Raw genomic sequence first — 13736 nt, forward strand, 5'->3', positions numbered from 1 at the left:
TTTTTGTTACATAACTGCACTCAAAAACAAAACAATGTAAAACTTTAGAGCGTACAAGTCCACTCAGTCCTACTTCTCATTCAGCCAATCGCAAAGAGAATCAAGTTTGTTTACATTTACAGGAGATAATGCTGTCCACTTATTAATTACAATGTCACCTGAAAATGAGAACAGGTATTTGCATGGCATTGTTGTAGCTGGTGTTGATATTTACGTGCCACATGCGCTAAAGATTCATATGCCTCTGCTTTGGCCATCGTTCCAAAGAACATGCTTCCATGCTGATGGTGCTCATTAAAAAAAAATGCATTAATTAAATTTTTGACTGAACTACTTGGGGGACAATTTTATGTGTCCTGATCTGTTTTACCTGCATTCTGCCATATATGTCATGTTATAGCAGTCTTGGATGACGACCCAGCACATTTTCTTTTTAAGAACACTTTCACTGCAAATTTGACAAAATGCAAAGAAGATACCAATGCGAAATTTCTAAAGATAGCAACAGCATTTGACTCAAGATTTAAGAATCAGAAGTGCCTTCCAAAATCTGAAAGGGATGAGGTGTGGAACATGCTTTCAGAAGTCTTAAAGGAGCAACACTCTGATTCGGAAACTATAGAACCCAAACCATCAAAAAAGAAAATCAACCTTCTGCTGGTGGCATCTGACTCAGATGATGAAAATGAACATGCATCAGTTCACACTGCTTTGGATCATTATCGAGCAGAACCAGTCATCAGTATGGATGCATGTCCTCTGGAATAGTGGTTGAAGCATCAAGGGACATATGAATCTTTAGTGCATCTGGCATGTAAATATCTTGTGACACCGGGTACAACAGTGCCATGCAAATGCTTGTTCTCACTTTCAGGTGACATTGTAAACAAGAAGCAGGCAGCATTATCTTCTGCAAATATAAACAAACTTCTTTGAGTGATTGGTTGAACAAGAAGTAGGACTGAATGGACTTGGAGGGTCTAAAAGTTTTACATTGTTTTATTTTTGAACGGAGGTTTTTTTGTACATAATTCTACATTTGTAAGTTCAACTTTCATAATAGAGATTGCACTATAGTACTTGTATTAGGTGAATTGAAAAATACTATTTATTTTGTTTTTTACAGTGCAAATATTTGTAATCAAGAATTTGTAATCAAGAATAAATATAAAGTGAACACCATACACTTTGTATTCTGTTTTGTAATTGAAATCAATATATTTGAAAATGTAGAAAACATCCAAAAATATTTAAATAAATAGTATTCTATTATTGTTTAACAGTGCAGTTAATCACGATTAATTTTTTTGACAGCCCTAATTCCTATAGCAGTAGAAAAACCAATTGGTATCTGCTATGTCTGCACTATGGAGTTATGGCGGTATAGCAACATAGCTGTGCTGGTATAGTCTCCATCAACACTTAAAATGCTACAGCTGTGCTGCTGTAGCACTTCAGTGTAGACCAGACCTCCAGACGTTTTAATCCAGACCTTGAGTTCCCGCCGGGGAGCGAGGTCCAGGGCTTGCCCCGCTCTGGTGCTCCAGCCAGGGAGTGGGGTCGGAAGCAGCGGCATGTCCCCGCTGCAGCTCCTACATGTTGGGGCAGCTAGTGGGCTCTGAACGCTTCCCCCGCAGCTCCCATTGTCTGGGAACCCTATGGCCAATGGGAGCTGCAGGGGCGGTGCCAGTGGATGGGGCAGGGTGCAGAGCTGCCTGGCCGCGCCTCCACGTAGGAGCCGGAAGGGGGACATGCTGCTGCTTCTGGGAGCTGCTTAAGGTAAGAGCCACCCGGAGCCTGCACCTCTGACCCCCTCCCGCACCTCAACCCCCTGCCCCAGCCCTGATCCCCACCACGCCCTCCGAACCCCTCTGTCCCCGCCTGGAGCAACCCCTCATCCCCAGCCCCATCCAAGAGCCCGCCCACCCAGCTGGAGCCCGCTCCCCACCCCTAGCCCGGAGATCCTCCTGCACCCTGAACTCCTCATTTCTGGCCCCACTCCAGAGCCCACACCCCTAGCCAGAGCCTTCATCCCCTGTGCCACCCCAACCCCCAATTTCGTGAGCATTCATGGCCCGCCATACAATTTCCATACCCAGATGTGGACCTTGGGCCAAAAAGTTTGCCCACCCAGGTGTAGATGGGAACGGTTCTCCTGCTGCTGTAGGTAATCCATCCCCCTGAGAGGTGGTAACTAGGTTGACGGAAGAATTCTTCAGTTGACCTAGCGCTGTCTACACTGGGGGTTAGGTCGGCTTAACTACATCTGTCTGCGGTGTGTATTTTCACACACACACACACACACACACACACACACACACACACACACACACACACACACACACACACACACACACACACACACACACCGAGAGACATAGCTATACCTATGTAACTTTACAGTGTAGACCAGTCCATGCTCATAGTCTACACTACAGACCTATATCAATATAACTACATCACTCCAGGGTATGGAAAATCTACACATAGTTATAGTGACCTAACCCCCATGTAGACAGCGCTATGTTGACGGGAGAGTTTCTGCCATTGACATAGCAACCACCTCTCGTGGAGGTGGATTAACTATGCTGACAGGAGAAGTGCTGTATGTGAAGAAAAGCCTTCATTTAGACTTCCTCACATGCATTTAGCAATGGGAAGCTTATACATCACTCTATATAACCCCTCTGAATTGGGCTCATCACACTAATGCCACCGGAATATTTTTTTCTTCTGGAAAACTTAATACTCATTTAGTCCCAGTAGTCACACTTTTCCTGCCACCCCATTGCCTCCAGAAAAGTGCTGGCATTTGGTTGAATTTCCTCACCTGCTTAATATCTTACACCAAAGTTATAGCCATGACTGCACAATGTGCAACATTTCCAAATTTCCTGTCCAGAGCACTGACAGTACATATGCAGTTGGACAAGACCACAGGGATTAGTTCATTTTTATGGAGCTTCCAAACCTGTCACTTGACAGCAAGGGTCTGATTCTCAGGGATTCATTGGTATTCAAAGAAGCTTGTTTGCAGTTTGCACCAGGCTCTTCTCCAGAACCATGCATGCTCCATCTGTGCTGATAACACAGTGTTCTTTGGCACAGCAAACTGGAGGAAACCAGCAAGTGAATTCATTTCATTACCCCAGACATTATGTGAATGACAAAGCGCTTTTATATTATACGCTGCTGTCAATTCAGTGCCACCTGTACGTCTTTTTTTTTTTTTAAAGCAGACTGTCTCTTCAGGAGTGATGATAAGACTTCAGGCTTGAGGGCCTGTATGTCATATCAATCTGTCATAATGACCTTGCTAAATAGTAATTTATATGATATCTTACTTTAATTAATCAATATTAACAATTCCCTGAGGTACTCTGTCAATGCATTTAAACCTGTCTGTATTTTAAAGCGTTGTAACAAGAAGGGAGTGTTAGGAAGCATAAACCAAGATTAATATAAACAACCAACACACAACAGATTCTGATAGCTGTTTAGTTGTGTTAGAATTAAAGACTCAGTAAGCAATAACCTTTTTTTATCCATTAACCACGGGAACAATTACCTGTCATCAGTTGAAGAACCTCGTTAGAATGCATTTGCTACCATGGGCTGTTTTTGTTTTTCTACTCACTGGTTTATGTAGAATGTGCAGTTTTGGCAATCAGATTTTCCTCTTTACCATGAGTGGTTCCAAATTAAATAGACTCAGGTTCCAGTGGTTCAGTAGCAGAGTTTAATGGGGATTCCAGCATCTGATTTTACTTAATTTTTAAATTAGAAACACTTTTTTGCTCCTTTCCAAGATTCATGTAATGATTTGGAATGGAAAGATTATATTAATGTCAAGACAGCAAGAAACATCAAATAGAGAACATGTAATGCTATAGCCAGGTGCCACTCCCCTCTCCCAATAGTTCACTGAAAGTATCATGATGTGATCCTGTTTGCATACTTATTTTTGTGGTCTCAAGGAAGATTAGAGAAGGGTTTCTGTTTGTTATAGTGCAGAAGAATCTAAAACATCTGATTAATCTATACCCCGTTGTCTCTGAGTTTAAGTATCCTTGATAAAATCCTCCCTCCAGTGTCATTAAAAATAAAACAAAACCCCATCTTTGATTATCTCTGATTTAACTTTCAGGGTATTAACTTTTTTTTAATAAGATCTCAAAGAGTTTTCAAGCTACTTTTATTTATCATGGACCATCCAGTGCATGTGGTCCAGAATGCAAAAAGATTAAAATAGACTTCAGATGCTAGGAATGGGTGGTGTTAGTATATAGCCTTTTTGGCTCTTTTTGGAAAAGACATAAAACCAGGAGAACCAGAAGAAGAGGTATATGGAAGGAAGGTGGAAAGACCTTAATTATGGGCCTTTTTCTGTAATACCTTACTCTCAAGGAGTCCCACCTGCCAGAGTAAAAGTTTGTGGAATCAAGCCTTGCTTATGATCATAAATTAAATTAAGTTAAAATAAATAAACATGTAATTCTGTAAAACAGACACTATGTTCATTCTGTAATTGACTTACTCCTTGAATTTGTCTGTAACCTATATAGTGGCATGTTGTTCTGATTTTCAACAATAGTCTTGTTTAAATATGAATGGCAAAGGCTAACATTTTGTAAACAAAGATCTCATTCTTGCCTGAAATGGATATTAAATTAATCTTCTAACTTATTATAAACACAGATACAGAGTCACTAGTTTGTAGGTATCAGGAGTCTCAGTCTTAAGCCTTTCAGACTGCACTGTTGTAGTGCAGCCAGCAGGATACTCAATTCCACTCACTATTTTGTGTATGATTCGGTGTAGCAATGTGTAGATTCTGTGTTTAGATGTTGCTTGTAATTATTAGAACTGGGAGCACTGGCTGTTGGGAGTCTGAAAGGACAGGAAACAGGAAAGAGGGGGAGGAGTTGAGGACACAGAGTGAAAGTTACAGAGGGTGCATCAGCAGCTTGGAAAAATGTTTCCACTTTAAAAATAAAGTCCTGTTGAAGTTTGTTAGTACCTTGCCTGGCTGATACAACATTTTGGCGATGAGGATGGATCTTCTGCCTCTGAACTCACCTGCACCCTTTCTGCAAAGCCCATGTGAGCCTCCAATTGCCTTTACTGCCTGGATCTATATGTTTGAGACTTTTCTGCTTGCAATCAGTGCAACAGAGATTTCTGAAGTAAGAAAGCAAGCTCTGCTAATCGACTGCCTTGGAGCAGAAGGGCAGTGTATATTTTACACGTTTCCCCTTGCAGATGATAAATATGAGACTGCACTCACTGCATTAAAGAACTTTTTTGTGCCAAAAGTGAATGTAGTTGCTAATCGTTACAGATTTCGCCAGCATGAGCAGAAACCAGGGGAGACTATAATGCAGTATATTGCTTTCCTGAGGAGTCTGATTGTAACTTGTGACTTTGGGAATATGGCAGATGAGATGATTAGAGACCAGCTCATTGAGAAAACAACCATGCTTCGTGTAAGAGAACTCTTTCTTCTAGAACCACAACTTACACTAGAAAAAGCAATAACCATTGCTACTCAGATTGAGTCAGCTACAGCTGAAGCCAAAATAATGAGCAGGGATACAGGAGACACCGTCCAGGATGTGACTCCTTTGCAGAAAAGTTCACTATCACTGCAGAAAAACAATTGCAAGAGGAAAACTAATGAAAAGACACTGAATCAGCAAATTCAAAATTAGGGTTACCATATTCAAACATTTAAAAAAGAGGACACTCCACGGGGTCCAAGTCCCGCCCCTGGTCCCGCCCCAACTCCGCCCCTTCTCCGGCCCCGGCCCTGCCCCCGGCCCCGCCCCAACCCCATCCCTTTCCTGCCCCCATTCCAACCCCTTCCCCAAAGTCCCTGCCCCAACTCTGCCCCCTCCTCTGAGCACCCTGCATTCCCCCTCCTCCCTCCCGCTCTGATCTTGGTTGGGGGTTGCTAAGTGCTTCCCTGCTCCCCACTCGCCCTGCAGCCCCTGCACCCCCCGCCCCTGCAGCCTCTGCTCCCCCCGCCTGCCCTGCCCCTGCACCCCCCTTCCCCTGCAGCCTCTATGCCCCTGCCTGCCCTGCTCCTCCTCACCCTGCAGCCTCTGCATCCCATCGCCTGCCCTGCCCCTGCCTGCTCTGCTCCTCCTCGCCCTGCAGCCCCTGCACCCCCCGCCCCTGCAGCCTCTGCACCCCCTACCTGCCCTGCCCCTGCACCCCCCTGCCCCTGCAGCCTCTGTGCCCCCCACCTGCCCTGCTCCTCCTTGCCCTGCAGCCCCTGTGCCCCCTGCCTGCCCTGCTCCTCCTAGCCTTGCAGCCGCTGCACCCCCCGCCGCCTCCTCTGTGCCCCCTGCTCCCCACTCGCCCTGCAGCCTCTGCGCCCCTGTCTGCCCTGCCCCTGCAGCCTCTATGCCCCTGCCTGCCCTGCTCCCCCACTCACCCGGCAGCCTCTGCCAGGCGGGGGCTTCGGATGCTCAGCGGTGACCGGGGCAGCGCGGGTCCCTGCAGCCCCGGCACACGCCGCACTCCCTGCCCCACGCCGCAGCCTCCTTTCTGCCACGCGGGGTGACGGGGCCGCAGGAAGGGTCCCCCAGTGGCCGGGGAGTCCCCGCCCGCGAGGGAAACCCGAGCCGCTGTCTGGGCCTGGCCTCCCCAGGGTCCTGCGGGCTCGGCTGGGGCGCGCGGTCCGTCCGGCCTCTGGGGGCAGCAGCGGCCCCTTCGCCGCTTTCTGCGGCTGCGCCCCCCCCTTCCCTCGCCCGAGCTTGCTACAATGTAGCCGGGCGGCTGGGCTGCGCTGCGGACCCGACGGGTTGTGCTGGGGCCGGTCGGACCCTGGCTTATGCTGCCTCCCTATTTCCCCGGACATGTCCGGCTTTTTGGCAATTCCCCCCGGGCAGGGATTTGAGTACCAAAAAGCCGGACATGTCCGGGGAAATCCGGACGTATGGTAACCCTATCAAAATACAGTAAAAGCATGCTTTCGCTGTGGATCCCCACAGTACCTTGCAAGCTACACAGGATGTCCAGGAACAGTAGCTCAGTGCAATCATTGCAAAAAGATTGGGCATTTTGCTAAAGTATGTCGCAGTAGCCAGTTCAATCAACAAGTGCATGCAGTTACAATACCAGATTTTACTGTGCTGAGCGTGGACAAAACCACTACTGCACATATTCCAGAACAGATAGTGCACTGTAAACATTTCCGCCATACTCTCAGGCAAATCACACTCTGTTCAGCTAATGTTGGACACTATACTACCTGATTCCAGCTATTTGCATTACTTTAAATATGTGCCTCTTACTGAACCCAAACTTCAGTTGGTGTGCTATTTGAAAAACCATATTCCAGTACATGGCTGCCTGCCAGCAATAGTTACTTTTGGTGGTTGCTGTGTAACTGCAGAGTTCTATATTGTCCACAAAGGCACTCCTATCCTTGGCAGAGATTTATTGGCTGCTTTAAATCTCAGGGTAGTTAATGGACTAATTGATCTTCTTCAGCAAAGCACTCTTGCGGTACACACACTAGTTTCAGCTGGGACCCAACACCAGGTTGAGGAGAAACTCGGCTGTGCTTATGGGTTTCTGCATAAAGTTAAAATGCGGACTAATATGATGCCTGTACGACAGAAATTACGGCGCTTACCATTTTCAGTCAGGGAAGCTGTTTCAGAGGAACTTAGAAAACTTGTTCAAAAGGACATTATTGAAGAGATTAACTCCTCGGAATGGGTTTCACTTATAGTAGTGACACAGAAGAAGGGTGGAGGCATTCGCCTTTGTGTGGACTTAAGGGAGCCAAATAAAGCTATTGTGATTGACAACCATCCTCTTTCTCACATAGAAGTATTTGCAGAACTCCGTGGAGAAAAGACGTTTTCTACTCTTGATTTGCAGAGCGCATACCACCAGGTTATATTGCATGAAGATAGCCGAGACCTCACAGCATTTATTACACAAGGGACTATTTTGTTTTAAACGTGTTCCATACGGTCTCGCATCAGCCCCAAGTGCCTTCCAAAAAATGTCTTTGTTTCTGAAGAATCAACATGGAGTTCAATGCTATTTGGATGATGATATTGTGTTTGGAAATACAACTGAGGAGCATGACAATAACCTGCAGTCTGTATTAAACTGCATCAGCAAAGCAGGCCTCAAGCTCAATAGGTCCAGATGCAAATTTAGAGAAACTGAACTCTCCTTTCTGGGGCATACAATTTCACAGGCTGGACTAAAACCTGATCCAGATCATATCGTGGCAATTTCAAATGCTCCTCCTCCAGCAGATTTGCAAACCTTGCATTCCTTCTTGGGTCTTACCTCCTGGTATGCAAAATTCATTCCCAATTATGCTTCTATCATTGAACCGCTACGAGAATTACTACGGAGATGTTCAACCTTAGTGTGGACAACGGATGCACAAGCTAGTTTCGAAAAGGTGAAAGACTTGATTGTACATAGTCCAGTACTTGCACTACTTCAGTCCCGCATTGCCCACAATTGTAACTACTGATGCTTCTGATTATGGACTTGGGGCTGTCCTCACACAACTTCATGAGGACAACACAGAGAGGACTGTTGCATTTGCTTCAAGGACACTAAGTAATGCTGAGAGAAAATATTCTACAGTTGAAAAAGAAGCACTTGCTTGTGTCTGGGCTACTGAAAAATGGAGAACTTACCTGTGGGGCCGCACGTTGAAGTTGCGCACAGACCACAGCCCTTTGACGACGTTGCTCACCATGAAAGGACTGGGAAGAGCAGGATATCGTATTGCTAGATGGTCTGCAAGACTACTCTTTCATTTATGAACTGGAATATAAGCCTGGAAACAAAAATGTGATAGCTGATTGCCTTTCTCGCCTGCCTTTGCCTTCACCAGATGATCCACCGGAGGATGAGGATGTAGTAGTTGCGCTTATTACAATCACTCTTAGTGCAGTTACAAGAGAACAATTTCAAGCTGCTTGTTCAGCGTGTCCAATTCAACAAAAACTACGGGAATTTGTGACAAAGAGATGGCCCAGTAACCCTAAAAACCTTGACCCAGTTTTGCTGCCTTATTTTAGAGTTTGTGATGAACTTTCTTTGCTCGATGGCTGTGTGCTATGAGGTATACACCAGCTACTTGTGCCAGAAGAATTACATTCAAAACTCATCAAGGAATTGTCAGAACCAAACAACGACTACGGAATCTGTATTGGTGGCCAGGGATGGACTCTCAAACTGAAGCACTCATAAAATCCTGTGTCACTTGCCAAATGCATGATAAGACAGCAGTGACATGTACCCCTCCATTACAGCCTGTTCCTCTTCCTGAATCTGCATGGGAAAAAGTGGCAATTGACTCTGTAGGACCCTTTGATACTGCTCCAATTGACTGTCGTTATGCCATCACTTTAGTAGACTATTTCAGTAAATGGCCTGAGGTAGCGTTTTACATCGCAAATCTCTTCTGCTGCAGTAATTAAGTTCCTCTCTTCAGTTTTTAACAGGGAAGGTAATGCCAAAGAACTGGTTTCAGATAATGGTAGTCAATTTACTTCCCTGGAATTTGAAACTTTTCTAGCAGAGAAGAACATTTTACACAGGAGGTCATCCCTACACTACCCTCAAGCCAATGGGGAAATCGAATGGTTTAACAGAAGTTTGAAAGAGAGTTTGCAAATGGCTCAACTGGAAGGGCGATTGTGGATACCCTTCACTACTGATTTCTTGCAAGCATACCGGGCTACACAATATGCCACAACACAAAGATCACCCGCAGAGTTACTGCATGGAAAACAGATGAATACTAAACTGAACATTGCTGGATTGATAAAGGCATGACCTGAGGCCCCAACCAAGGATGATGTGAGAAAAACAGTTGAACAGAACCAAGCAAAGTATAAGGCTTTCACAGACAAGTGGCAGGGTGCTAAGGAACCAAAGTTTGAGTGTGGTTCCTTTGTTAGAATACGAAAAGCTGGAATTTTACGCAAAGGTGACCATAAATTCACAGCTCCTCTTAAAATCATAGAGAAGAAGGGACCTTACACCTATTCACAGAATAAATAGTGTGTTATTTAAGTGCAACAATCTACAAAGAAACATGTTTTTATAAAGTGACTTTATGATGAGATGACCGTTAAAGTCTTGTATATTTTATTGATGGGTTCAGTTTTGACTTCTGACAGTTGCTGTCATGAAAAATGCCAGGCATCATATTTCATAGAAAAGAGTTTTGCAAATCCACCTACATTTTAAAACAGCTGTGAAAGTTACTGCTCTGAATCCATTGTTTACCCTATTTTATATACAGTGTATTATAATACATTTAAACTCCCACAGTGGCCATATTAAAATCAAAACTAGAAACAAAGCTCCTCCTCCTAACCTAGCTCAATGAGCCTCATGGCTTTTATAAACCCTATTTCCATAATATCAGAAATTTTAGGAGATTTAGAGCTGAATTTTCAAAAAGTCTTTAAATCTGCACACCTTTATTTGTGTGCACACAAATATTTGCATCTGCAGCTGCCATTCTTGTGTGTACATTTAGTTTTTGCATGCACAAATAGCTGTGTGTGCAAAATTGCTAGTATGAATGCCGAAATCCTATTGAGTCCCCTTAGCAAATGTGATTCTTAAATGTTTAGGACACAGTGGAATGTAGCAGTAAAGTAGAATAGAGGGAACTGTTTAAATAAAAGACAACAGGCAGAACCAGAGAGTCAAGAAAAGTGTTTGATCTCTTTTTCTTTTTGTAGTCTCAGGGCTAGTTTTTTGGGGTGGGGCTAACAGGAGGGTAATCTTTGAGAAGTTCTAGTGTTTTGCCCCAGGAGTGAATAATGGAATCCTCTCCCACAAATTTTACTATTTTTAAAAAGCGAAAATACTTTCTAATATTTTAAGGATGATTATTCACAGTATTTTCTGAAGTATGAATTTCAAATATGTCATTAACAAATTCCACACAACCAAGTGAACCCTCTGATTGTGAAGGAGAGTCAGTGATGATTGAGGAGTTATTTGAAAACAGTGAAAATTTAATAGTGGATTACTAACATAGTCACTAGAGTCATTAGTTTCTGATGTGACAGCTGCTTTTTATTCCATGAAGTGAGTAGAAAGATTTCCTTCTCAGTGGAAAGAATGTGATTCTCAGAGCACAGGAATACATTGGAAAGAAGAAAATAAAAGGTTCCATTTTAGACAGTCTTCAGGTTTTTGGTTGGTGGTTGGCTGGTAGCAAGTTGACAGAAAATATTATCTGACTGGTATTTTAAAATAAGATTTAAATAATTGATTTAATGAGAGAGAATATTCAGTTACAGAAATAATTGGTTGGCACAGCCTTTAGAACATAATTATTTAGTCCCAGTTAGAAAGGACTGCACCTTTAATCAGGGTGCCTAATTTGATTTTTTAAATGTAACTGTCGTTTGTCCAACAAGCACAGTAACAAATGAATTCTGAATTGTAGGAACTGATTAAAATGTTAATTACCATTGTTATAGTTTGACATGTTGCTGACAGTGACTGTAATCAAAAAAAGTTGAAGTACTTAAAGACACAAAACATCTTGGGTAATTGGCTATCATTTTATTTGTTCCTCAGTGGCTTTTTCTTTAAAGTGAGTTTGATCTGCATCTTTTCATGAATATCCCCATATGGAAAACTCCCTGCCTCTTCTAAATAAGGGAGTCTGGGGAAAAAAAAACCTTCAATAAAGAAATTTCAAATCAAGTCTAGTTTAATTGTATTGATCACTAAGGAGAGAAAAATCAGTGAAATAGTTTTAAAAGCACTTGTAAATTTTTCAACGAGATAGACGTATTTTAGTTTTAAATCCTACTTCCATTTTAATATTAAGAGGTAGAGGACAATTTTGGATTTAAACTAACAAAAGTTTCTAAATTATTGACTTCAAATTTGATATACTTCCATTCAGGAATCTTGCATTTTGTTGTTTCCTTTAGGATTATTATAATATTGTTGTCTGATTTCACAGATACACACATTCTGCCATTAATTTAACTTTGATAAAATCTTTTATGTATGTACAGATTTAGATTTTTTTTTCCTTTATGGTCATTTGTTAGATGCAAAAACCTGCAGTGAAATTGATCTGGAAAACTCTGTAGATTGGGAAGTGAAGACGATTACTAGTGCTATGAAGCAGTACCTGAGGTAAGGTTACAGGTGTTAACTATTCATAATTGAACTCTAATTAGCACAGATTGATGACGATGATGTTTTATTGTTGTTTTGGTCACTCGTTTTTACTATTGTTTGGATGGAAGTCTACACTGACTACAAATCCACATATTTGTTTAAGACACTATATTTGCTTGGGGATGGGAGTTTCATAATTTCACAAAGAGCGGATTAAGATTAGTGACTGACAAACTTCAAAATGTTTAGAGGGGATAAACACCTAAGTGTTTGGCTGATTCTCTAGAAATCTTGGGTCTGCAGAATTGGCCTTTCTTACAAAATTTGCTGCTTCCAATCAGGTTAGGCTGTTCAACAGTATTTCTTAGGGTACTTTGGTAGAGCTAGTCCAAAAAAGGAGGGGGGGAAATCACAAAAATATCACTGAAAATAATTTGAAATTATGTTTACATTTTGAAATCTGAAAAATTTGACTAGCTTTATATTTTGCTACTTCTCCTGGTCCCAAGGAGTTGTAAAAGTTGCCAGGAGAAAAAGTAAGAGAAGTGCATCTTCAGAGGTTTGGGTCTGTTCTGTATGCAAACCAGTTTTCTGATTCTCTGAGATATTCAGCTGAATTATGTAAGATTATACAACTTTTTGTGTGTCCATTATAGTTTAATATGAACAAAACATTTTTGTTTTGTTTGTTTTTCCTGAGACCTAAACAGTGCTGGGTTTTCAATGATGAAAATCCATTTAAATTCAAATTCAAACTCTTTTATATTAATTTTCCTGGTATCAATAAAGTAAACTAAAAAATAATGGAGGCATTTTTCAGTATCAAGCTTGGCTCTTGAAGTATAGCTTATAGGCTTCAGGGAGGAGAAAACATATTTATTTAAATGCACAAAATAAATTAATATTGCTGATCCAGAAGATCCTGATATTTTCTACAGTAATTTTAAAACATGAATAAAATCAACTCAATATACATGAGTTTTTTAAAAAACGTTTGTCAATTTTTTCTGTGGTTGCTGTTAGTCAATAAGAATTTTATTTGTTGATGGACAATATTTTTTTATATGTGTCTTGCAATTTTGAGGCATTTTAAAGGGGCATGATTTTCAGATGGTTGGTACTCAGTACTTCCTGGATATTAGACCCCTTAATGCAGGGGTGAGCAAACTACGGCCCACGGGCTGGATCCGGCCCCTCAGGGCTTTGGACCCGCCTGTGGAATTGCCCCCCGTGGCTCTGCAGACCCCGTGCCGCTCTCAGAAGCGGCCGGCACCATGTCCCTGCGGCCCCCGGGTGTGGGGGCAGAGGGCTCCATGCGTTGCCCTTGTCTCCAGGCACCGCCCCCTGCAGCTCCCATTGGCCAGGAATGGGGAACTGCAACCAATGAGAGCTTCGGGGGAGGTACCTGGAGCGCGTGGCAAGGGCAGCGCACCGCGGAGCCCTCCGCCCCCCCCTCCCTGCCCCCAGAGGGCTGCAGCGCTTCCTGGAGCAGCGCGGGGCCAGGGCAGGCATGCAGGGAGCCTGCCCTGGCCCTGGTGCACACCCGCTACCCACTCCAGAGCCCGAACCCTGCCTGGCTC

General features: G+C 43.1%; 1 protein-coding gene across 11 annotated transcripts in view; it reads left to right on the top strand.

Moving 5' to 3' along the window:
- The window catches only part of ARHGAP10 (Rho GTPase activating protein 10), a 257127-nt gene that overhangs the window by 150183 nt on the left and 93208 nt on the right, over positions 1–13736 (top strand). For 6 of the 11 annotated variants that reach the window (XR_010601805.1, XM_065597784.1, XM_065597785.1 and 3 more), the window contains one exon: positions 12084–12171. The exons of the other annotated variants lie outside the window; for them this stretch is intronic. Coding sequence is in view for 5 of the 6 variants with exons in the window: in XM_065597784.1 (XP_065453856.1) it covers positions 12084–12171 (88 nt within the window). In the remaining variant the exon portion in view is untranslated. The remainder of the gene's footprint in view (positions 1–12083; positions 12172–13736) is intronic. 11 annotated transcript variants of the gene reach the window in all.

Source organism: Chrysemys picta, chromosome 5, assembly GCF_011386835.1.
Source record: "Chrysemys picta bellii isolate R12L10 chromosome 5, ASM1138683v2, whole genome shotgun sequence".
NCBI classification, from domain to species: domain Eukaryota; kingdom Metazoa; phylum Chordata; order Testudines; family Emydidae; genus Chrysemys; species Chrysemys picta.